Genomic DNA, 27099 nt, shown 5'->3' on the forward strand with positions numbered 1-27099 from the left:
ATACTGTATGATGAATATTTAACAATCCCCCAACATACCCCTGCCCATATCTACAATATGTCGTGTCCTGAAAAGCTTTGTTTGTCTATAATGGTGCATTCTGTAGGCAGTGAAAGTCGGTGGAGTGCCGGCTACCAGAGACCACCCAAGTCAGACCGGTGTCTGGAATACAGCAGACCACTTATCATATAATAAACAGAGTAGAACACAATGCACTCACCAGGTAACACGGATCTGGGTTATTTCTACCCAATACTGCCTGGTGCGGTGGAGACGCTGGCTATGGGGCCATGTACCGTAACTGAAGAAGCATAGAAATGTATAGTTCCTCTGATATGAAGACTGGGTCTCTAATTAACCAGTTTACATACTTCTATCATGGCTTAAAATAACAGTTCCATGGATTGTTAAGTGATCAGAAGACGTAATCTGTAGGAAAATCTTACAGAAAGTGCTGTTTCATTATAGCGCCCTCAAAGGGGAAATTAGGTATTGCAGTTCCTATTCGACTGTCATGGGCATGACCGGTCTTCCACAGTTAGAGACGCTCTTTGTAGTTTCTTTCAACTCTGGCTGAGAAATGAGGATCGTGAACTTGAGAAAAATGGTTCTTGAACTCCTTCCCGTGGCCAATTTTTATTTTTTCACCCTAGCTTTTTCCTCTCCCTTCCTTCAAATGTAAGAACTTTTTATATTTCCATCACAGTAGCCATATGAAGACTTTTTTTTTTTTTTTGCAGGAAAAGTTGAAGATTTTGAATGACATTTATTTTACTATATAATACATTGGAAAATGGGAGAAAAATGTGGGGCGAAACATAAAAAGTGGTGAAAAAATTCCGAAATTTGTAAAAAAAAAAAAAAAAAAGTATTTTTTGTCATTTTCGGACTTCTGTAACTTTTTTTCTCTGTCGATAGTGCTGGGTTACGGCTCGTTTTATTGTGCGGCGAGCTGATATTTTTATTGATATAATTTTGGTACACTAACAAAATTTAATTACATTTTGGGGGGGAGGTACAGTGAGAAAAAGATGGCAATTCTGGCATTTTGATATCGTTAGATTTTCTAATGTAAATAACCCTTTGAAACGACATATAGCAATATATGTTTTTTTCCCGGCTCATTTATTTGGTTTTCCTTTTGTTTTTTTGTACTTCGTACAAACAGAATGACAGGATAAGTGACAAATGTATGATCGGTGGCGGTGTGACGGGAGCAGCAGTGCGCATGCATGATTACCTCTTCTTTCACTGTCCATGGGAGCAGTGGTCACACATGCTCATTACCACATCCATACAAGAAGATGGAACAGTAGGTGCACAAGTGCCTTACTGCATACAGTACAGTTAAGGTCATGCTCTGGACAAGGTTCTATTGAAAGATGTCTCATGTATAAGTAGGAAGTGGCACTAAAGATTGGGGCAGTGTCTTGATTTCTGTTTTTGTGCTCCAGATTTTCAAGCGAGAGCCACTTCGAACTTTTCGAGCGTCAACATGATCTCGATACAGATGGATTCAGTAGGCCACAGCCTACAAGACATCAGCATCGGCAGGGCAATGACGTCACCGATTTGTGCCGGCCTGCACCGTGTGCACAGGACAAGAGTATTCGGTCACTTGGATTGGATAAGTACCCAATGGTTGTGTTCTTACTTTTGGAGGGGGGCATCATTACTTTTTAAAGGGGCTCTAAAACTTTCTAAAGGAGTCTCTCAAAGGGCATTATTTGTTTTACGAGGGTCCCTCAGCGGATATTGTTTTTGGCATAGGTGCTGCAATATTGGCCTTGCCCCAGGCGTTGCAAACCCAATCTACGCTTCTCAGGGAGACCAAATTATAATGGACGTTAAGGCGCCAGGTTAGGCAGTGAAAGAGCCCCGGCATTCCAATTATTTTAGCTGCCCTTTATCCTGGTGGGGTCCGAGGGACAGCACCCACTGATCATACAGGAAACATCATGTAATATACTGGAACATCCCACCCTAAATTGTTATAGCACATTTTTCCCGCCAAATGTTGGTGTCGTATGTGCGCCCCTACTTGGCAACCCTTTTTATTGTGTTATATTTTCTCTTATATAGTTTCTTCTGTCTCTGTAGATAGTTTTTCCTCTTGCGTTAGCAGCGACAATAAAAGGCACGCACTCGTTTTACATTGCAGAGTAGACATTTATTGTCAAATATATAATTGTCTTGAGCAGAAGCAAAAGGCAATTAATGAATGAAGTCTTCCAAACGTGTTTATTTTAAGAATAATTCCACTTTATGAGTTACTTGGCCAGGCCTTCACCATTATCACTACAATATAATTAACTTAAGGCATCCACCCAATTCTGCAGTTGATCGACCACAGACCCCAAGAGCACGAGGCCCCCCGGGTTGGTAACTCTTGGTTCCAAAGAAACCCTCTTGCTTAATCGGAAAAACATGTCTATTGAACAAGAACCCTAAAAGTGTGATTATCCCTGAAATCATGTTGATGGGACATACAGTATATATAAGGAATGTATCGTGATGCCGGTCGGCGTTGTGCCTCGCATGCTCGCAGCCAAATTTTTCCAGCATGTTTGATTTAGCCAAGCCAATGTACAAAAAGCTGTAACGGCTGATCATAGATATTATAAAACTTATACAAAAGCACTACTTGAGAGGTCCGAGGGGTGGGGGGCATCTACTTCAGACACGAGAGACCACATCTAAGAGTTTCAATTACAAAACAGGGTTCAAAAGCAGCCGATACAGTACAGTAACATAAAAGGTATGCTGCCCTTAGTGATCTTACATCTCTTTTCTTCTACCACACCAAAAAAAAAACATGGTGGATGAAAGGTATTTGTAGAACTCAGGAAGGAATAATTTGTATCAGATTTTAGTTTTCATTCACATTGTTCACAACTATTAAAAAAAAAAAGTGTCAGCAATTTAATATTAACAAAGCTACAATCTATGAAAGACGAGAGCTCAGAGGTATATGCAAGACAAGAGATGGCTACATTTCCCATCAATCCATCGAAAAGTATATATCTATATCAGAAGGTAGTGCCTAAGGGTCCGTGGACTTGGCCAAGCCATGTGCACAGAACCTGTAGGGTGGCACAGATTGTCTGTAAGACTCCAAACTCCATGTGCTGTCTTTTATGGCACAGTATTACATCAGTATTTTTTTAGGAGCTAACAGAGGTTATCTACAGAATATGGCATGAGATGGAACAAGACGTTACTTCTTTGTTATCTATCTGAAATCGAAAGCATACTTAGGTAGGATCTTGTAGACCAGTGTTCCCCGAGTATGCCTTCGATTTCAGATAGAAAAGAAGAAACGCCTTGTTCCATCTCATGTCATATTTTATAAATAAGTATTTTTTAGGAGCGAACGGGAGATATCTACAGAATATGGCATGAGATGGAACAAGATGTTTCTTCTTTTCTATCTGAAATAGAAGGCATACTTAGGTAGCATCTAGAAGACCAGTGTTCCCCAAGTATTTCTTTGATTTGAGATAGAAAAGAAGAAGAGTCTTCTTCCATCTCATGCCATATTCTGTAGATAACCTCCCTTAGCTCCTAAAAAAATACTTATCTACAGAATATGGCATGAGGTGGAACATGACATTTCGTCTTTTTTTTTATCTATCTGAAATGGAAGGCATTCTTAGGTAGTCTTGTAGACCAGTGTTGCCCAAGTATGTCTTCGATTTCTTATAGAAAAGAAACGTCTTGTTCCATCTCATGCCATATTCAGTAGATAACCTCCCATAGCTCCTAAAAAATACTTATCTACAGATATCTATGAGATAGAAAAGAAGAAACGTCTTTTTCCATCTGAAATCAAAGGCATACTTGGGGAACACTGGTCTACAAGATCCCACATATGCCTTCGATTTCCGATAGAAAAGAAGAAACGTCTTGTTCCATCTCATGCCATATTCTGTAGATAACCTCTCTTAGCACCTAAAAAAATACTTATCTACAGAATATGGCATGAGATGGAACAAGGCGTTTCTTCTTTTCTATCAGAAATCGAAGGCATACTTAGGTAGAGTCTTGTAGGCCATTGTTCCCCGAGTATGTCTTCGATTTCATATAGAAAAGAAGAAACATCTTGTTCCAGCTCATGCCATATTCTGTAGCTAAGTATTTTTTTAGGAGCTAAGGAAGGCTATGTACAGAATATGGCATGAGATGGAACAAGATGTTTCTTCTTTTCTATCTATCTGATATCGAAGGCATACTTCGGTAGGGTCTTGCAGACTAGTGTTACCCAACTCCAGTTCTCAAGAGCCACCAGCATTTCAGGTTTTCCTTTAGTATGATGGAATTATTACCTGGGAAATACTAAGATAATCGTGGAAACTTGATCTTTTTATGGCTCTTGAGGATGGGACTTGGGGAACATTGTCGCTGACTTTTACGGATGTCATATTACAGCTCCGAAGAACTTGCCATAATATGGCAATGTGCACGTGGCCTTGAATGAACTCTTGTTATTCCCAGTAATCTGCTCTTGTTATGACAGGTCCAGTCATTAATAACCAATAGGTTTTATTCTTCTGGGTTTTATTGGTAGGTGGTATCTAGTCTAGTCTAGAAGTGTAAAGATTATTCTATGAGTTGAGGTGACCTGAATCTACTGTACATCTTACACATTTCTCAATCTATGAATTGTTCGTGTCCGCAGCATGAATTGATTGACAAAAGCATCTTTGGATTGGAAACCAGTTGAGGAATTGTAAGAGGAAATGACTTATATCTTATTGAAGGAACATATATTCAGCTAACTGTGGTCCATCATGTTCACCTTCTCCATGTGATGTACTAAGAGTAAACATCTGAGGGGTAAAAAGATAGATGTAATGTGGCATCTAAATAAAAAAATATATATTTTAATATCACCTGAAGGGCTACTGTGGTGTAACCAAGTTATCAGTTATCGAATAGTATGCTCGGCTGACAACTACCTCTCCCGGTCCTTCCATACACATGAGGTCTCGGTTTGGCCAAACAGGGGAGAGAACAAGGCAACGGCTTATCTCTTGTGAAAACAAAAGGATTGGATGTGAAAATTCCAACGTGAAAATCCTTCTCACCCCCAACAAGATTGGCCGACCCCATATGTACCAAACGGTCATCCAATCCCACCGAAATTGGTCCATTCAGCCACTTTTGCCTAATGTGAGTGAGGCCTTTTCGATTGCCGTGGGTCCCACCACGGGGGCTCCCAACGATCCCCAGAATAGGGGACTTGTGTCGATCACTCTGTACTGGTTCTCCCTTGTCAGGATGATTTGTAGAGTGCAGTTGGTTATGTGTGCTCCCTACTGCTCTAGTCTAAGGCACTCAAAATAAGAGAGCCGAGCGCTGCACTGAGCTCACCTATCTTCATGAGTGTCATAAACCAGTAAAATTTTTCACAGGGACACAATTCTGATGACTGTTGGGGGTCCCAGTGATAGGACCAGCACTGAACTAACTGGAATACCCCTATTGACTGGCAAAAGGCATGTGACAGCAGTTAACAACCTTCATCTATGGAGGCTATCAAATACTTTGTTGTAGAAGACAGGCCAAAAGGAATTTGTCAGCAGGTTTTTGCTATGTAACCAGAGAGCCTGATTCCAGCGATGTACCACTTATTAGGCTGTTCTTTGCTGTTTCAATAAAATCAGTGTTTTATCAGCAGGAGATTATTACTAAAGGACTAACTGTCCGACCACACCCACTCCACTGATTGGCAGATTTATGTCAATAAACAGTGTACACAGAAAGCTGCCAATCACTGGTGAGGGGCGGGGTTATACATGGCTCAGCATTTAGAGCTCTGCCAGAACTGGAGAAGAGAAAACTGTGATTCTAGCGTTACTGCTGCACCCAGTACACTAAGTGACACATCACTAGAATCAGGATGCCAGTCCCTACATCAAGCCGCTGCCAGATTCCCTTTAAAAATGTCCGCTAGGATTTTGTTATATAACTGATCGCCCCAACTTCAGCCATATTAAAGGAGTTGTAATCATAGACAGTCCAGATCCCGAGGCTCCTAGCTCCCAGTTGATTTAGGATAGAGAGAACTAGATAGCTTTATAGTTACCCTACAAGGAACATATAGTATTCCATGGTGGCCATTTGCCTAAAAGGACGACCTAGCAATGCCAGTGCCGTAATTCCTCCCATGATGACCTCCACATGGTCTGATAGCATAATTGGGCTTATATCTATTCGTAACTAAGCTACAATCACAGCCATAGATTGCCGTCCATAGGAACTTTCCGTTGCCATTTATCCTATGGCAACTATAAAGGCTTTTTATTTTATGAAATGCTCCAAATCTGCCCTGTAAACCTTAATAATTTCCATCAAAATGGTAATTTAGAAGGGAACTTCTGAGCCTATGCACCGATGCCCCAGTGGTAGTGTCACGGATGTCAAATACGAGAAGTCATACGCAATAATTACACTTAATGGCTCAACTTTAAAATAAAAAATCAAATAAAATCTTTATATCTGTAAGAATTAAAGTTTAGATATTAGTGAAAAGTTTGTCCCTGACCTTCAAGATTAAAAGGAGAGTCTATCAGCACAAAACAACTGTTCAAACCAAGCACAGGTACTCAGCTCACTCTTGATTTTGCAAAAAAAAAATCTCAGTGCATTTTTCCACTTACTAGCTTTCCATTTATCTAAGCTCCTGTAAAGTAAGATTTATCAATCAAGGAAAAAGGGGCAGGAAACTGTTTGGCCAAGAGTGCACTGGGTGACTGTGCATGGTTTGAAGTCATTTTGTTCTGATAGACACCATGTGAAAATCATCCGTCACCCTGCAGTTGAATTTTTGATAAAGTGATCCATAAACTGAAAAAATTCTGGTGACAAAGCACACCCAAAATCAAGTGCCGTATGTATCATTACTCAAACTAATTACATGATGACCATTACAAAAAAAATCACGTTGAAATGCACAATTTCCTTTGTTTTATAAAGCTATGGAACTGCACAGGTCGGACTTGAGTGCACGTGGTGACACAGAGATGGCATTCGCCTTATGCCGTTATAAGTTGACGGTAATACAGCCACATTTCAGCCTCTATATTTTGGCTGCAAGATCCAGACCCCCCTGTTCACCAAAATCTTTGGTGGGGAAGTGCGGGTCTTACTTTACAGATGCTGATATGTGGCCACATTATGGTCATCTGAATCCGGCCATAGTGGGACATGTTAGACAGTGAGGCTGATGAAGCTGTTGTATCTTTGAATGTTTCTTTTTAGGATTTCCGAGCATGGTCCAAGAACTCGTTCAAAGCGTGGACGGTCCAGCTTCACACATTTCAGTGGTCCCCGTGCTACGACTGTTGCGGCTCTGGGACGATTCAGTAACAATGCTATCTCACCTGGAAACAAAATGAAAGGAAAAGTGAGGAGTAACCAATGCAGGACGTAAAATAATTACCTACTATCTAACTGAAGCCCCCATACTCTTTAGATAGCTGTCACCTGACCGATAGCTATCTCACCCAACTCTCATATACTGAGGAACGATCCACTGAGAGAGCCCATGCCAGACTACCTGGGCAGACCGGTAGTTATATCACCCAACTCTCATATACCGAGGAGCGATCCATTGAGAGAGCCCATGCCAGACTACCTGGGCAGACCGGTAGTTATATCACCCAACTCTCATATACCGAGGAGCGATCCATTGAGAGAGCCCATGCCAGACTACCTGGGCAGACCGGTAGTTATCTTACCCAACTTTCATATACTGAGGAGCAATCCATTGAGAGAGCCCATGCCAGACTACCTGGGCAGACCGGTAGTTATCTCACCCAACTCTCATACAGCGAGGAGCGATCCATTGAGAGAGCCCATGCCAAACTACCTGGGCAGACCGGTAGCTATCTCACTCAACTCTCATATACTGAGGAGCGATCCATTGAGAGAGTCCAAAATGATCTATCCCCAATCCTGATGGACCCAAACAGGAACCGCATTTCTATCAGCCCTATAGACTTTAAGCAGAGCAGCACTGTGCATGGGTGACCAGCTTATCCATGGTTGTGTGGTGAGAGGGAAAGGAGACCTCGAGAAAGTGTTCTAGTGGTCATGGAGGTCCTGGCAAAATTAAATCAGATTTTAAAAATGTTACCTAAACTTCACCATGATACTTTAATTTACATGGAGAGATATTGTAATTGTTCGTTTTGATGTGGTGCCCATTTTTGGTGACATCGGGAAGTGCAGCCACTTCTAAATTAGACGACCAATACGACAAACATGGCCGCATCAATGAAGCAAAAATGGCAATATCTCTAAATAAAAAGAAGATAATTAATAAACTTTAGCTACTGCTCTTACTAATGGGTACACATGTATTTTTAGGTTTTGAGTGGACATTTTGGGCAGTCACTGTGTTATTGGACCATAAATGGGGATATTTCTGTAGGAAGCTACTCTTTTTCTAATTCCAGAAGCTTCTGATAACTCTACAGTCTTCTTCCCCAATAATATCAGATTGGTTGTCGCAATTAATAATAGTTAAAAGTGTTAAATGGCAGTGTGAAAATGCTGGAGCTCAAAAGTATTAGAGATCTGCGTATTTTACATAGAAGAAACTTCTAGGGAGGTGATCTCCAACCAGTCGCTCTCCAGCTGTTGAAAAACCACAGCTTCCTGAAGGTCATGATAGCCCATGGCTGTCAGGACCTTCTGGGAATTGTAGTTTGGGAACAGCTGGAGAGCCGCAGGTTGGTTTTCTCTGCTCTATGACTTATATTCTATATTGCGTAGTATAAGATATGTGGATTTTTAAGGGAACAGTTGGTCTCATTTCATTCCTTTTATAGCGATTCAGATAAAAAAAAAGTGTTTCAATATATTTTCAAAAGTGGCAAATGCTTCTCACTCATCAAGCATCCATGTAACTGTGAGTCCATCTTACCAAAGTAGTCTGAAGGTCCCAGTCGGCCCACTTCCACATACTCTTCATTGTCTGATCTACGCTGGAGAACAGATGCTGTGCCCTGCGAGAAACAACACATAAAAACACATCAGTTACCATGACGAGGATATGTATGGGCATATGTCAAGTGCTATCGGAGTTTGCATACATCTGACGAAAAGTTGGAAAGTAAAGAACTTTCAGAATGTAGACGCATCAAAGCCTTTGATGCGGTTATGGTATTTTCACTAGTTTTTATTGGATCTAAACCCGTCAATATAAAGTGAAGCTCTCGTTGTTTTTTAGTTTGACATTGGAGAGACACTTTTGAGAAAACAATGGTGGACACCAAATAATTTATGAAGACAGTTCTACCAATAAAAGACCCAATAATCTTTTTCTAGACACAGCATGTGAAGATTCAATTACTTTTATGGCTTGAAGAGTCGCAAGGTAACGAGAAGTACGGAAACAACGACGGATATTAATAGTCTGAAGATCTATATAAACAGACTGATGACTAGGAGCTCGACTCAATCTCAAAGTCCATAATAAGTCTAAGGCCGGCGTCACACTAGCGAGAAAAACGGACGAGTGCTATGCGATAAAAAATCACATAGCACTCAGACCAATGTTAATCTATAGGGCAGCTCCCATCGTCCTATTTTTTTCTTGCCCGTTTTAAACGGGTTGAAAAAAATCGCAGCATGCTGCGATTGCCAGCGATTCTCGTCCGAGACTCGCCAATGCAAGTTTATGGGTGCGAGAAAAAAACAGATTACACACGGACCACAAGTGTGACTTGCGAGAAATACGCACCGGTGTCCTTTAACAAAAGCCGTCAATTCAGTCGGCTGTACAGTAAAATCACACTGACATGTTTAATAAAGAATAGAAAGAATAGATATATACACATAGAATACATATATAGATACACATGTCATTGAGACACATACAGTGGGGCAAAAAAGTATTTAGTCAGTCAGCAATAGTGCAAGTTCCACCACTTAAAAAGATGAGAGGCGTCTGTAATTTACATCATAGGTAGACCTCAACTATGGGAGACAAACTGAGAAAAAAAAATCCAGAAAATCACATTGTCTGTTTTTTTTTCATTTTATTTGCATATTATGGTGGAAAATAAGTATTTGGTCAGAAACAAAATTTCATCTCAATACTTTGTGATATATCCTTTGTTGGCAATGACAGAGGTCAAACGTTTTCTGTAAGTCTTCACAAGGTTGCCACACACTGTTGTTGGTATGTTGGCCCATTCCTCCATGCAGATCTCCTCTAGAGCAGTGATGTTTTTGGCTTTTCGCTTGGCAACACGGACTTTCAACTCCCTCCAAAGGTTTTCTATAGGGTTGAGATCTGGAGACTGGCTAGGCCACTCCAGGACCTTGAAATGCTTCTTACGAAGCCACTCCTTCGTTGCCCTGGCGGTGTGCTTTGGATCATTGTCATGTTGAAAGACCCAGCCACGTTTCATCTTCAATGCCCTTGCTGATGGAAGGAGGTTTGCACTCAAAATCTCACGATACATGGCCCCATTCATTCTTTCATGTACCCGGATCAGTCGTCCTTGCCCCTTTGCAGAGAAACAGCCCCAAAGCATGATGTTTCCACCACCATGCTTTACAGTAGGTATGGTGTTTGATGGATGCAACTCAGTATTCTTTTTCCTCCAAACACGACAAGTTGTGTTTCTACCAAACAGTTCCAGTTTGGTTTCATCAGACCATAGGACATTCTCCCAAAACTCCTCTGGATCATCCAAATGCTCTCTAGCAAACTTCAGACGGGCCCGGACATGTACAGGCTTAAGCAGTGGGACACGTCTGGCACTGCAGGATCTGAGTCCATGGTGGCGTAGTGTGTTACTTATGGTAGGCCTTGTTACATTGGTCCCAGCTCTCTGCAGTTCATTCACTAGGTCCCCCCCGCGTGGTTCTGGGATTTTTGCTCACTGTTCTTGTGATCATTCTGACCCCACGGGGTGGGATTTTGCGTGGAGCACCAGATCGAGGGAGATTATCAGTGGTCTTGTATGTCTTCCATTTTCTAATTATTGCTCCCACAGTTGATTTCTTCACTCCAAGCTGGTTGGCTATTGCAGATTCAGTCTTCCCAGCCTGGTGCAGGGCTACAATTTTGTTTCTGTTGTCCTTTGACAGCTCTTTGGTCTTCACCATAGTGGAGTTTGGAGTCAGACTGTTTGAGGGTGTGCACAGGTGTCTTTTTATACTGATAACAAGTTTAAACAGGTGCCATTACTACAGGTAATGAGTGGAGGAAAGAGGAGACTCTTAAAGAAGAAGTTACAGGTCTGTGAGAGCCAGAAATCTTGATTGCTTGTTTCTGACCAAATACTTATTTTCCACCATAATATGCAAATAAAATGAAAAAAAAACAGACAATGTGATTTTCTGGATTTTTTTTTCTCAGTTTGTCTCCCATAATTGAGGTCTACCTATGATGTAAATTACAGACGCCTCTCATCTTTTTAAGTGGTGGAACTTGCACTATTGCTGACTGACTAAATACTTTTTTTCCCCACTGTATATATGTTCATAGAGTTCTACATAGCAGATTATCCGCTAAATCAATTGCCGGCTTCTGTAAAATCAATACAAAACCTGACATGAAATGACACATGGTTTACATACAGTAAACCATTTCATTTATTTTTTTATATTTCCCTGACTAATAATTAGAATTAGGGTATGTGTGTAAAATTTGGGACATGTGGGTGTTAAATTAACCGGTAAATTCGTGGAAATAAATTGCGTGGGCTCCCGTGGTATTTTCTCCGCCAGAGAAGGAAAGCCAGTGAGTGAGGGCAGATATTAATAGCCTAGAGAGGGACCATTGTTTTTGCCCCCCCCAGCTAAAAAAAAAAAATCTGCCCCCAGATCTATAAGATGCGCCTTTTCTGGCACTTAGCCTCTCTATTCCCATTGCCTTTAGCGGTGGCTCATGGGTTTATAATGGGTTAATGTCACCTTGCTATTGGAAGGTGACATTAAGCCGGGTTAATAATGGAGAGGTGTCAATAAGACACCTTTCCATTATTAATCCTATAGTAGTAAAGGATTAAAAAAGACACACACATTAAATAAGAAATCTTTTAATGAAATAAACACACCAAGTTTTTGACCAAATTTATTATTCTGCTATTCCAACAGAATCCCTTGTTCTCCTGAAAAAAAAATAAAAAAAACAACAATATACATACCTCTCCGCCATTCAGTCAGGTCCCCCGCTGCAATCCATCACAAGGGGTTAACTAGTTTACAACAGGGACCGGTGCTAATGCGACCGGCCTCACTGTAAACCATTGCTGAATGAATTAATTTATCTCTGTGCAGCCTCTCCGGCTGACTGGAGATGAACTAATAAGCATGGGAAAGTTTCTGAACTTTTTCCCATGCGCCTGAGTTTACCTCAGGTCAGCCGGGGACTCCGCTCAGCCTCACTGACTACTGCTGACATCACTGAGGCTGCGCGGAGTATACGGCTGACCGGAGGTGAACTGACAGTGTGGGCAAAAGTTCAGAAACTTTCCCACGCTTATTAGTTCATCCCCGGTCAGCCAGGGCGCCTGCGCATAGATGAATTCATTCATTCGGCAGTGGTTTACAGCGAGGCTGGTGGTCTTTAGCCATCCATGAATTTCATACATAGTGATTCATCTGAATAGCCACCATGCCATAAAATATTTCATGTCAAGTAATGCTTTCCCTGAGAACTTCACAAGACAATTCTGTGGAACCCTATAGGCTTGTCTACATATGCAGAAGACTTGTAAGAACAACCTCACAAGACAATTCTGTGGAACCCTATAGGCTTGTGTACGTATGCAGAAGACTTGTAAGAACAACATCACAAGACAATTCTGTGGAACCCTATAGGCTTGTCTACGTATGCAGAACACTTGTAAGAACATCATCACAAGACCATTCTATGGAACACTATAGGCTTGTCTACGTATGCAGAAGACTTGTAAGAACATCACAGGACAATTCTGTGGAACCCTATAGACTTGTCTACGTATGCAGAAGACTTGTAAGAACATCACAGGACAATTCTCTGGAACCCTATTGGTTTGTCTATGTATGCAGAACACTTGTAAGAACAACATCTCAAGCCCATCCTGTGGAATCCTATAGGCTTGTCTATGTATGCAGAACACTTGTAAGAACAACATCACAAGACCATTCTATGGAAGCCTATAGGCTTGTCTTCGTATGCTTACCAATTATCCACTGAAAAGTTGCTTGATAGTGACGTTATAACTTCCTTTATGTTTCTGCATTGAGTCACATCATTTTACAAGCCTGCTGTAAAGATTTGTACATTTGCCCAGACCAGTGTGGCTCCTGCTAGACTGGGTATGGGAATCTGAAAACTTACAGCTATTTCTTTTTGGCACAGACGTTAAAGCATAAAGCACATGTGAGATGACAGAGTCAGGAGCTTGTGCCGGGAAATGCTCATATGTTCTATTTGATACTGGCACTAGTAACCTCACAGTGGTTGTCCAGTGCCACACAAAAGCCGTTCCTTACACCCATGTGTGCCAATGGTGTATAGTTAATAGAACGTAAATCAAGAGTAGCCAAGGTGGGGGAAGAGCTTGTGGATGAAAGGAATCAGAGGAGAGTTAAAGGGTTATTCCAAAAATCGTAAGATATGACCTACAGATCCCTCAGGGTTTCCCAACAATTTCGAAAACACAACTCTTAATTTGAAAAACTGGGCTCTGCAGAGCCCTATCTTGAAGGGTACAGGAATGCGTATGCTCAATCTCTGTTTCATTCATTGTGTATGGGACCATCAGAAAAATCACGAGCTCAACGACAGGCTATTTCAAACAGTCGCATACACAATGAACTATTTACGAGGGCGAGCATGCAACCTGGACCTAGGAGGGGGTTTTACACTTAAAAGATTTTCACCGTATTTTGTTGAAGCCATTTACCATATATACTTGTATAATTGTATACTTCTCGTTTCGAAATTGGTATTTACTCTTTTCACAGAACTGAGGTTCTCTGTGCCTTTTACCAGTTCTGTTGTCCTTCTTTTTACTTTTTACAACTCCAGACCACCCTATTTATGGATGGTTGCCTAACGTCCCTCTCTCATCCGTCTATCATATATGCCACCTAGCTTGAATTTGCCAAAACTGTCCTAGTTTTTCGGAAACAATCCCGGCAAGTTTGCCGTATCCTGTGCTAAGAAAAAGGTGGGATATTTACGCCAATGGTGCGGGCGAATGGGGCACAGCCGAGGAACAGGAGGGGAGAATAGCTAAAACATCCCTACGTTAAAAACATGAGTGTTGGTATCTATGGTCTGCAACTCTTAAGACACAATATTATCCTGTTGGTCTTAGAAGCAGCTGATTGGCATTGGAGCTATAGGTGCTACGGCCGGACAGTCATACATTTCTGTGCTCGCTAATGATGGCTTTTTTTTGAGTTGGAATATTCTACAAGTTTGTAGCAAAAAAAAAAAAGAATAGTGCTTTACCATAATTCCTGCAGCTATCGTTATCTTCACTGGAGAATGTCTTTTCCATCACAATGAAGAGTTATGCCTGCCAAGGTCAGCCTTTCATGTTACCCTATTAACTCAAGGTCACGCTTCGGAGTCCTTCCTGGTAACTTCCGAGTCCCTTCAATACCGCACATCAGTTTATTGTTAAAGGGATTCTGTCAGCAGGTTTTGGCTATTTAATTCTGAGCGCATCATGAAGTAGGGGCAGAGACCTTGATTCCAGCGATGCGTCACTTTCTGGACTGCTTAGTGAGCTTCAATAAAATCAGTGTTTTAGAAGGAGAAGATTATCACTAGAGGACTAATTGTCTTGTGCCATGTAATCCTCCATGTTCACGAGGTTGGTAAAACCCAGTCCCACCATTGATTTGCAGATTTCTGCCTATGCACAGTCAACGCAGAAAGCTGCCAATGGTGTGGATAGATTTGCACCAGAAAAAAAATGTGATTTTATCAGTACTGCACCATGCAGACCAGTAAGGCTGGTTTCACATTAGCGCTTTTTAAGCGCACGCACGGCCGGGGGTAGCTCCGCCCCCGAGCCGGCTCTCTGCCCGGCATGCCCGCCCCTTGCTTGTAGCGCCGCCTCCTAGCCCACAGCGGCGCCTGCGATCGGCGCACCCTATCTTTAGCATAGGGTGCGCAGGCCGTGCGCTAGTTGCGCTTTGACCTGCGCTGCGCACTTTTGACGGTGCGCCGTGCACGCCAAAATCAAACTTTTCGGATTTTGGTGCGCACGGCGCACCGTCAAAGGTGCGCAGCGCAGGTCAAAGCGCAACTAGCGCACGGCCTGCGCACGATCTGTGCACCCTATGCTAAAGATAGGGTGCGCCGATCGCAGGCGCCGGTGCGCTAGGAGGCGGCGCTACAAGCAAGGGGCGGGCACGCCGGGCAGAGAGCCGGCTCGGGGGCGGAGCTACCCCCGGCCGTGCGTGCGCTTAAAAAGCGCTAATGTGAAACCAGCCTAAGTGACACATTGCTGGAATCAGGTTCTATGCCCCTACATCATGCTGCTCTCAGATTACATAGCAAAAACCTGGCGACAGATTCCCTTTAAAGAAAGAAGGAGAAATTGTGCCATTTTCTGTAGTACAGTGAAAACGCAGGCAATCCCTTTTTGTTAGATAAATCCTCCAATAAAAAAGCCCCCCATATAATATCTCCCTCGAGTCCTTGATATACAGGAACACTATGCTCGACTGACGCTCCTGTGTTCACTATGAAAAAGCCGCTGTCAGACTCCTATAGCAGTGGCTTTTCTCTACCACAGAAAAAGAAAATAGGTCAATATCGACAGGTTTGACAGACATTAGGCCTGATGAGTATGCTAGTGATCAGCTGTAATCTGTGAGGATCCTAATAGCAAGTGTTCAAGTTCCATCTGGTACCACCACGTAGAAGATACAGTATTACACAGTGCCCAGTGAAGTCAATAGACCATGTTACGCCCAATCATGGCACATAGATTTGTGGACCCACTGTGCCACAGGGCGAGGCCTGCCGATGAAGGGGTGTAACTAAGAGGCTACCTTGGTGTTCACTGGAGACTCTAGTGGTGAAGTCAGGCTTGTGCGGCAGGTAGGCGCCAGGTACCACTCCTGGGCAGAACCCGGTATTGCAGCTGCTGACCCCAGGGGTCAGATACGCTGACATTGATAAGGGTTAGGTCTCCGTTCAGACTAGTAAGTTCTGGCACCTCTACAGAACGGTTACGACACGGATCCGGGCCAGTTTCAAACAAAAAGGTCAAGGATACTGGATCAGGATTTGGACGAACATGAACCGAGAGACAATGTTTAGGTACTGGCTGCTCCAGGATCAGGGGATGACGTTCAGGGTCTGGCCGTTCCAGGACCCGGGGATGAGGATCAGGCACTGGCCGCCCCAGGACCCGGGGATGAGGATCAGACACTGGCCGCCCAAGGACCAGGGGATGAGGATCAGGCACTGGCCGCCCCAGGACCAGATTCAGGACTGGCCACACTGGGACTAGGAGGACTTCTCAACTCACTGGTAGTACACCTTACTAACTAATGATTCTACACGTTGTTTGGCGACTCCCTAGGGAAGAGGGAGTCTTTTATACATAATGGGAGACCACGCCGCGGGGCCAGGGCGGTGAGTAAGCTGACGTCCCTGCATGGAGGTAGAAGGGGACATGCACATAGGTATCCTTTCTCATCTTTCCTCTTAGCTCGTCATATCTTGAGATGAGTAAAAAATAAAAAGACTTTGCAATACTCTGTTGGGAGATATCTATGCTATAGGTGTCCTCCTCAGTGGATTACAGCCTTTGAGGGTTTTGAGGAGTGTTAATAGTGGACACATCTGTACACTTTTTTTTTTTACCGACGTGATCGTAGCTCTCTTCCAACAGAACATTGAGAAAGGAATATGACACCATATTTGCCAGTTGCCAAGTGTGCGGACAATACATTAACGTCCCGGCTTCCTACTCCTCGTACATTGTTCATTGTCTGCTACAATGGTTACGTTTCCCTTGGATGTAATATAATACCGCCAAGTCCTCCGTTATTAATCCTCCCTAGCTGTTACTGATAATGAAAGGGTTACCTTGTATTGTACGGTTCACTATACCATGGGAAGGTTATGCCACAGGTTAGTTGCAGGTGTCTCTTTTATAAAGCTTCATTTGTTGGCATGCATCAAAGAACATGTTATGGACTTGTGTGGGAAAACAATAAACTCAGCATCTATTCCTAAGCCAGGTTTTACAGTCAACGTGCCAACTTCAGAGCCCCGTGGCACCGTGCCAGGCCTGCCCTCCTATTCCTCCTTCACACATATCCATAGGCAAGCCAGGAAAAAAAAAAAAGCAGAAATGAAAAAAAAAAAAAAAAAAATGTTGCATTTTAAGAATTCCTTCCCCACACAAAGCCGGTCATTATCTTCCTATTCTCATCAGCCAAGCCAAAAATGTCTTCTGAGTCAACGTAAAAAGCAAATATAATGGATTATTCATCCCCGAAATGCCCGTCTCTGTGATAAGGCCGAAGAGACATGAACAACATGGTGTCAAGGGAATAATCATGGCTGAAAAATAAGCAGATCTCGACTATGAGGCCTCCTAAAAAAAACTCATTCAAGGGTAGGCAGGAGAGATCCTAAAAATCAATATCGACTTTTTAATGAGCCTTGCAATATGACTTAGGATGAAAGCCAAACCAGAATCTCGATTTTCAGACACGGTGTTTCAGATCTGATTTGGATAGGTAGGAGGCTCTGGATTGGAGTCTAAGGGGTAATGTTTCTCCTTGTGGAGAGTGACAAGCCAAGCCTGACATGTCAGAGTGAGGAGACGTATAAGCCACGCATGCTCCTCTGAGGAATGAAATAGGCAAATTGTCTCTTCAATGGTGGCGCTAGAGTTCTAGTCCTCTTCCTCTCTAAAGAGACAATTTGCATATTTAATTTCCCAGAGGAGCATGCATGGCTTATAAGTCTCCTCACTTTGACATGCCAAGCTTGGTTTGTCACTCTACACAAGGAGAAACGTTACCCCTTAAAACCCAATTTGGGGCCTCTCACCTAGCCAAATCAGATCTCATACTTTGCACTGATAAGGGGGCAACACCCTGCAACACTGTGTCTGCAAATCAAGATTCTGGTTTGGCTTTCATCCCAAATGTACTTCACTATCTTCTTTACTATTTTTTGTAGTTTTTTTGCACAATTTAAAACGTAAATGTCACACTTTCAAAGATTGTTGAACTTTTTTTTACTCTAAAAGGGTACAAAACTGCACAGAAAGAAGATCATCTTTGAATTGGTAGAAAATTGATCAAACCACTGCTGCCGTTTTGAGGAATTTGGAATAAAAGTCTGCCGGGGCAAAAAAAATAAAATAAAAGACAAAAGCAAAAAGAAAATGCTTTAAAATAATGAATCGGTGCTTATGTTCTCAGCTCAATTTTGGCTATGTCATAGGTATTTATTTCATCAGTATTCCCAAATGTAACCTTCACTGTAGACAGGCGTACGTCGGCTATTCATCCCCGGTGTTAAAATATATTCACTTCTGCATAGCAAAGGATAGCAGACTATATGTCAGGGATGCACAATCTTTTCTGCTCCAAGGGCCATATTTCTCATACTTAATCACTCCGGAGGCCCGCCGTAAAACTTAAAGGGATATTACCATCGGAGACATTTCCAGCATAGAAAAAGTATATGACATAAATGCCTAATAGACAGGAGTCCAAAAAGTGGAACCTGTACTTATAGGAAGAATTGGGGTCCCATTTTCACCTTATTAACACTACTGGAAGCAGAAAGCCATAGGCGCATGTGGATTTGCATATGCAATGGGGACGGGCAAATAGATTGATGGCCGCCTGTAACTAATATACACTATTCCTGAAGGCCAAACAGGGGTCAAAAGTACTCATTCTCCTAATATATATGGGGGACACAAAGATAACTTTGTACCACTCTTCATTTCTCTGTTATGAAGCCACCCATATGTGAGCATGTCTGGTCGAAAAGTTGTGCCCACGCAAAAAAAAGGCCAATCATACCAGATCCAAGATGAAATGAAATATGTAAAGGGGGCAACAAATATCAACCCCCCTTACCTAGTCAATACTTCTGTATGGAATACACAAAACTTTTTACGGTTTGTCAACCAATTGGTTCTTTCTTCTCTTTGGTTTTGTAAAAATGTCAAATAATATTGCTGGAAAATTGCCGGATTATCACACTTTATGGATGCTAGATTAAGAAACAAAATCTAAAAACTGGTATTTTTCTTGTGCTCCTCATTATAAAAGTTGGATAGGAAGGGGAATATTGCGCAGCTCATTTGCCTGTGCCATAGGTGACCGCCTTTGATCAAGACATTGAGGACAATGAGAGGGTAAGGGGTTACATGCCTCTTTAATGGTCCTCACGTGTAGGACTACATGCCCATGGCTTGTCAGACCAGTAAGTTAAGAGCTTCCTTCTTGACAGCATTTATCTTCCTAATTAATAATTAATCATTCTGTGTGTTTTAAGGAGATTATCTTCGTGATAGTAGAGTGTGCCAAAGGCTGTGCTGTCATTAATCAGGACAGAAAACTCTAGTGTGTGTATATGTCCTGGTTGGAGCGGGTAATGTCGAAGAGTCGAGAGGTCCTCTCCAGGTTACGGAATTACAGAGATGCAGTAAACAATCACACAATGTAACTGTTCGGACAGCCATAAACTTTTTATGGGCAAATTCTGCCATGAGATGCAGACAGCTGATCGGCCAAGTGCTTGTTCTAGTAACAAATGGGCTTTATTCAGAAGTGGTGCCCGGGGGGGGGGGGGGGGGGGGGGGGGGGAGGATACGCCTGCGGGGGGAATCCTTATTGGAAAAGACCACAGCATGCTGATTTTCTGCCTTGAACATGGAGACACACATAATTACCCCAAACTTACTTCATTTGCCAGACTGAAAAACAAATACATAGTAACATGACTTGTTCGGGTCCCGTGCCACGCTCCTAAATACATCACCAGCGTTAATCTTCATACAAACTATGGGGGCTAAAACACATACAAAAAAAAAGTTCCCCATAACTAAAAGTTTGATGCATAGTTTATCGAAAGTTTTAAAAATTAAACAAAACAAGCGCCAATACCCCCGAAAATAGGGCATAGAAAACGGAAATAAGGGGATATCTGGTCTAGAATATCTATTTCACAGTAGCCGATTAGGGAATTCTGAACTATTAGCAGACACGAAAAATACTGGAGGACCAAGCATGTAATACTTGATGTCACCTGAGGGAGTGCTGCAATTGAAAACATTCTGCCACATATTTAACCCCTTCACACCCGGGGCGATTTTTCCTTTTTTTCAATTTTTCGTTTTTTTCCCTCCCCTTCTTCTAAACGCCGTAACTTTTTTTTATTTTTCCAGCCATATAGCCGTATGAGGGTTTTTTTTAAAAATCCAAGACGAGTTGTACTTTTGAATGACACCATTCATTCTGCCACATAGTGTACAGAAAACTGGAAAAAAAAATTCCAAGTGCGGTGAAATTGCAAAATAAGGGCAATTACACAATTTTTTTTTTTTAATTTATGATGTTCAATATATGGTAAAATTGAGCTGGCAATGATTCCCCAGGTCAGTACGAGTACGCAGATACTAAGCATGTATAGTTTTGTTTTGTTTTTTAAAAGAGATGAAAAATTTTTTTGCAAAAATAAAAATGTTGCTTTTGTCGCTATTTTCCAAGATCTGTAACATTCTCACTTTTCGGGATCTGGGCTGGTTGAGGATTTATTTATTTTTTACAACTTTTTTTTTCTTACTATATTTTATACCCCCTTAGGAAACCTGAAGCTGCGATCGTCTGTGCTATACATGGCAGGGCTCAAAAGCAAAAATCATGATCTCCTATGACCGGCGTTCACAGAAGGATCGTGATGACAGGCATGAGGGTCTTCAGCAGACCTGTGGCTGTCATGACAATTCATCGGCGCCCCGCAATCACATGACAGATGCGCTGATGGGAGGGATCAACGACGCACTTCCTGTCTGCGTGTGTTAAATGCCCCTGTCAGTGATCCCGCATCTGTTAGAGGCCATGAAGTGTAGATGCAGATGAGGGCTCGGCGTGCTAGCCCCCATCAAAGGCAGGCACACGGACATTAACATAAATATACATCATCGGTCATGAAGGTGTTAAAGGGGTTGTCCAATTTTTTTTATTACCTAAATGTGTGCAATCGGGGACAAAAATCATTTTTGCAATTGGGTTTCATTAAAAATTTGGCACCATTTGCCTCCTATAGCCGCTGTATTTCACAGTCCACCATTGCTGGCTGCAGAAAGAGCTAATAGGGTTGGCCACATTATCTTTATTTTATCAGAGGCGTTGGGGACATTATTTTGTTGCACTTACTATAATATCGGTAAGACAGGTTCTTCTCCTGCTCTTGTTAGTGCCACTTTCCTCATAAACTGCCAGCTCTCCTGTCCATAAAATGGCTGCTTGTGGGGGAGCATGTGACCAGTCTTCTCCATTAGAAAAGCAGTTATCTCATGTGAGATTTCCAATTGGACAAAGCTGATGGACAGGTCTGGTCACATGTTCCTCCACCAGCAGTCATTGCATGCACTGGAGAGCAGGTCTCCTGATACCATGCTCATAAAGGAGGCTGTTGACTTTGCGCCAGGAAACCTGCATCCGATACAGGCATCATGGTACTCGGACTGTGTTTCAAGCATGTCTGAATTAAGCCTTAGATTGGTGGGAGTCTGATTCTTGGCACCCTGCCATTAAAGAGGTTGTCCACTACTATCCTTACGATAAGTCATCAATATCTAATCGGTGGTGGTGCAACACCCGGCACCCCTGCCAATCGGCTGCCGAAGTGCTCAGTTATGGTGCTGCTCTGTCTAGTGATAGTGGCCGCGGCTAGGTACTGCACATCCACCCTTATTCAAATCAATAGGGGCCGGATGTGCAGAACCCGGACATGGCCACTATCAGTAGACCGAGCAGCTCCATAACTGAGCACTTATGGCCAAGAACAGCAATTCGGTGGAGGTCAGTCCCCGACTGATCAGACATTGATGACTTATCCTAAGGCTAGGTCATCCATGTTAAAGTAGTGGACAACCTCTTTAAGGGTTGCGGCACTTGAGGGAGTACTTATATATTATTGTTCCGTCTACCTGCCCTCTATGCACTTAGTAGTGGCTGCGCTCACTACTGTGGCCTACTGAGAACAAGGCTGCATCGCTTGTCTTGAGTTGTGCCCCCTACAAACCGATAGTGGACAGAGTAGACCCTGTCACTGGTACATTACACTGGTGACTTTACCGGTTGGTCAATGACCAAATAATTTTAGAAGAAGCAACGTATTTCATAGCAACAAAAGGGGAACCATCACACGAGATAACAAGAACATAAATATAGTAAAAATAAAACAAGAAGCGTGTAAACTGTTGGGCTCTTTGTTGGTGGACTGTACATCTGTTCATGCTGCAGCCGGCCAGAATGCAATTCTTTATGACAATAACCATTGCATGGCTCTTAAAAGTTTTTCCTACTTGTGCCAGGAAGCTCATATGGGATAATACCGTGACCCTGGACTCGGATACATTCCACATCTGTCCAGTCTGGGAAAGAAGGAGCTGCTTGTGTGAACTTCACTGAGAAACAAGATCTAGAACTGTCTGAAATTTCTTCTCTCCTCTCGGTTCTTGTAAGTTTTACCCACTCAGGACTAATTGGCTGAAGTAGGTAAAAAAAACAGAGGCAAAAGCTGATAGATATATCTGGATATAGAATGTCAGAAATATCATACTGTATACAGAGGTGCATATGTCTGATATCGGGATGAAAAATGTCTCCAGGATAGACTTACTGTAGATTGCTCCCCAAAGTTAAAATTGCTGGTACTGGTTCATGCCGTAACATTGGGCCATTCCAGATCAGCGTTCTGGTTGACGCCTTCCCCAGCTGAAACCAACCCTTGTAGGAAAGAAGGATGGCATGGCATTTTCGCCACACTAGTTTGCGAATATTGCAAAGGACAGGTGGGCAAAGACTTCGTGCACGGAGCGTCAGAGCCCTACAGTCAGCGTATACCAGGGAAACGCAGATGTCTCTTTACAGCTGGAGACATGACTGATCTGTGGTTTATGAGAAGTGACTAAACTCCTGAAACTCATATGAATTCTCTATTTCTCACACATTTGATGAAACGAGGTAAAACTAAAGCAGAGGATGGGCACTGGAGAATGTATTACTCTCATCTCTCTTGGATCCTGCACTGGGCGCTGATTCCGCCGTCAATCTCTGTTCCATTCGCTGTTCTGCTGTGGTAACCTAATGCAGACCTCTGATGTCACACTTCCAGGACTTGGCTATGTGCACACGTAGCGTTTTAAAGCGCTCACTAAAAACCAGAAATCGCGCGGTTTTTTCAGCGCGATTTCACCGCGATTATGATCGCGATTTTCGCGTGCGTTATTCAAGCACTTTCCAAGCGATTTGAAGCATCGCTTGGAAAGTGATTGACAGGTTGGTCACACTCGTCAAACATAGTGTTTGACAAGTGTGACCAGGTATTTACTATTGAGGCCGCCTATGCGGCATCAATAGTAAAAGATAGGATGTTAAAATGCTAAAAAAAATAAAAAAATCGGGGTATATTTACCTTCCGGCGTCCCGCGCTGCATTCCCGGCCTCAGCGTTCCCAGTAATGCCTTGCGAGACCTGTGATGACGTAGTCTCGCATTGCTATAGCGATCTCGCGAGACCGCTAGAGTCACGCGAGACTACGTCATCACAGGACCGTGCCGCAAGGCATTACTGGGAACGCTTAGGCCGGAAATGCAGCGCGGGACGTCGGAAGGTAAATATACCCCGATTTTTTATTCTTTTTTTTACAGGGGTATGGTACCCAGGGCCTGGAGGACAGTCTCTTCTCCTCCACACCGTGGGTACCAACCGCACATGAGACGCTTAACTTCCCGCATGGTGGGCATAGCCACATGCGGGAAGTAAGCGATTCTCATACATTCCTATGGGTGCGGAATCGCGGCAACTCTTTGCGATTCCGCACAAAAGAATGAGCATGCTGCGATTTTTTCCGCGATGCAATTCCGCCGCGGAAAAAAGCGCAGCATTAGCACAGCATGTGCGGAATACCATAGGAATGCATGGGGGGCGTTCTGTACACGATTTTTAAACGTTTTCGCAGCATTTTTGCGCCGAAAATCGCGGCAAAAATGCTTAAAAATCGCTACGTGTGCACACGGGCAGCTCAGGCGGTAAGACTCTCTGCCAAACCATTGCTGGGTAACTCTGCTACACCACTGCCTTGGAATCTGTGACATACCTAGCTCTGCTACTTCTTTGGTGTGACATAACAAAATGGAGAGCAGTAATGTAAGCATTAGGCTGGGTTTATCCACTCATCACTGGTTCTCTTGGGGCTTATGTCTGAAGCCCTGCCAAAAAAAAAAATGGGATTTGGAGTCTCTATGTGCCATGTTGGACATCAAAATCCGCCTATTTGAGACGGGCACAAAATTGGTGGTCAACTGCTGTGGATAAAACGTGATGTGAACATAGTCTACCTTGGACAAATGTGACACAGCGTCCCCCAATTATAACACCAGATCACTGAGGCTTAATGATGTAAGGCATAGATCAATCAGCTGATGACTTGCCGGGCTCCCCTTGAAAACCTCAAGACAAATTTAATTTAGAAGAGTTCACCTAAATAGATCCAGAGGGAGCTTTCAGGATCAGTAAATGCCTATTTACACAAATGTCCTGCCCACATGAGTGCCTATATAACAAGTAAATCAAGAAAATCTACATTTTGACACAGTCCAATGCAAACTATATGGGAACCAATTATCGTTAATACATTTATTTGGTTCCCATACAGTTTCCATATTGCCGATGGCACAGTAGTGCTGTTGACAATGATAATTTTTAGACCGCGTAAAATAAACTTGATCAGCAAACGATCAAGCGTCTGCTCATTCTTCAGGAACAATCGGCCCACGACAAAAGGGCCTTAAAGTGTCAATAAAAGTGCCTCTAAAGGGCCTTATCCCGACTTGATGAGAATGACAAGACAAGAGAATGACAAGCCTATAACCTGCAGTAACCACCGATCGACCAAACCGCTGCACGACCAGCTCTACCCTCGCCTACTGTATTATCACCCATCCCTTGAAGATTGTGAGCCCTCGCGGGCAGGGTCCTCTCTCCTCCTGTACCAGTTATGACTTGTATTGTTTAAGATTATTGTACTTGTTTTTATGTATACCCCCCTCACATGTAAAGCGCCATGGAATAAATGGCGCTATAACAATAAATAATAATAATAATAATAATAATAATAATGAGCCTAAATTTATCAATGCATTCACTCCATAGCATTTACCACCTACTAAACTATTTCTTTGATTTCTCGTAACATCCATAAAGCTCATGTTCAAATAAATCATCTCGGCATGAAATAAATATTACATTTTTGCACTCTGATGTTCTTGCCAACTCCGTGCATACAGAAGTAATCCAATGTTCTTCCTGACATTGTCAGACCGCCCTCCCATGATACCCCGTATGTGACTGGTACTCAAGACATTTAATCTTCATTCAAACAGAGGCATCCACCGGCGATGAACCCCGGAGACTCCCGCTTCTTTTCATACAGAAGTCTGCAAGCGATTAGCTTCAGAAAGACTCATGATCTAAGAATGCCCTTGTATCAACATCTTTCCGCAAGCTCCAACATGTTTCCTATTACGAATTCAACTATTATGAGATCATCTTTATCAGGTACTCAGGTCATTTGCTTGATCAAAATCTGCTCCGGCCAACGTTGTGTCGTTGATTTTACCGCTTCTGCAAAGGACGTACAAGTGTTCACAGATTTCTTTCCCTTTCCTTAACACAGGCGCCTCATCAAGAGATAAAGCAGCGTGGAAAATTGGCAACGTACATAAATAGTTACCAACTTCTTTTTTTTTTTTTAATGGAACAGCTGTTGAAATTTGGAGCCGTGCCACATCAGCACTTTCTTTGCCAGCTTGTGTTGCTCTTATAACCATGGAAATGGGGTGGATCGCGGGAACCTCTAAACTTGGGTGAAGGAACTTTTTCTTTTTTCCCTAAAACCTGGAACCGGCTGCCAAATCACATCATAATCATTCATACCGTGGCCATTAATTTTGGAGAACCCCTAACCTCCCAAGATATTTCAACACTTGGAACAGGTTAAAAAGAAATGTCTACCTTTAGGCTACGGTTTTATTCATATCTATGTTTATAGTAGTAGGCAACTGCAATGGTTAGATCTGATATGGAAATGGTGGCTCGTGTTAGAGCATGTGACGGGTTTTCATTAAACCTAGATCTTCGAAAGCTATCAAATCAACAAATCGCAGGTCGTCAGCTCGCGTGCTGGCATTACAATGAACCGCTATCGCAGCTGTCTATTGTGTCCTCCATCGGGCTGATGACAATAATCCCCTATTATTTTATATTATATGGCGTATTAAAGGCCAAAAATACACGTAATACAACCCCTGGGATACAATCATCCATCTACTACATTGCGGAAATGTCGTGTGACCTAAATCTGGAATTTAGGAAAATGGGAAAAAGAAAATATAAAGTTAATACCTGATTCCTCACACAAAATCTCCAGTTATATCGATTTCCCTCTCCATGGTTCTGATATAAATATCTATAATCAATCCATAATAAGGCCATGTTCACACTCAGTTTTTTGAGGCGCTCAAAAACTGTTAGTTTTTCAAGCAGAAACTGTTTCAGCAAATGAGAAGTGGTTTTCTTCACCAAGTAAAGAGTTTTGGGAAAGTTTGTTTTTCTATGATCGTGTTTTGATTGGACAGTACTTAGTTTCCTTTGGAATCCAGGTCAAAACTGTGACATACACTTCCTTTTTTTCTACCAGGCGTTTTTCAAAACCCATTCCAAGAAAAAAAAAATGTAAAAAAAATCCTCATATCAACAACAAAGTAGATTTTCATCAGAAGAGTTTTCCAAGAGTTCCTGGAGAGTATACGCTAAAAAGAACCCTCAAAAAATCTGTGTGAACATAATTTC

At 42.5% G+C, this 27099-nt stretch overlaps 1 protein-coding gene across 3 annotated transcripts in view; it reads right to left on the bottom strand.

Moving 5' to 3' along the window:
* Positions 1-2148: 2148 nt before the first annotated feature.
* Positions 2149-27099, bottom strand: part of PRKAR1B (protein kinase cAMP-dependent type I regulatory subunit beta) — a 182502-nt gene continuing 157551 nt past the window's right edge. For all 3 annotated transcript variants that reach the window (XM_073543099.1, XM_073543100.1, XM_073543102.1), the window contains 2 exons: positions 8933-9014; positions 2149-7385 (listed from right to left, as the gene is read on the bottom strand). In XM_073543099.1, coding sequence (XP_073399200.1) covers positions 7213-7385; positions 8933-9014 — 255 coding nt within the window. In that variant the 3' untranslated portion in view covers positions 2149-7212. The remainder of the gene's footprint in view (positions 7386-8932; positions 9015-27099) is intronic.

The sequence above is a fragment of the Dendrobates tinctorius genome, unplaced genomic scaffold, assembly GCF_039654945.1.
Source record: "Dendrobates tinctorius isolate UK_male_01 unplaced genomic scaffold, ASM3965494v1 ptg000129l, whole genome shotgun sequence".
Lineage (NCBI taxonomy): Eukaryota > Metazoa > Chordata > Amphibia > Anura > Dendrobatidae > Dendrobates > Dendrobates tinctorius.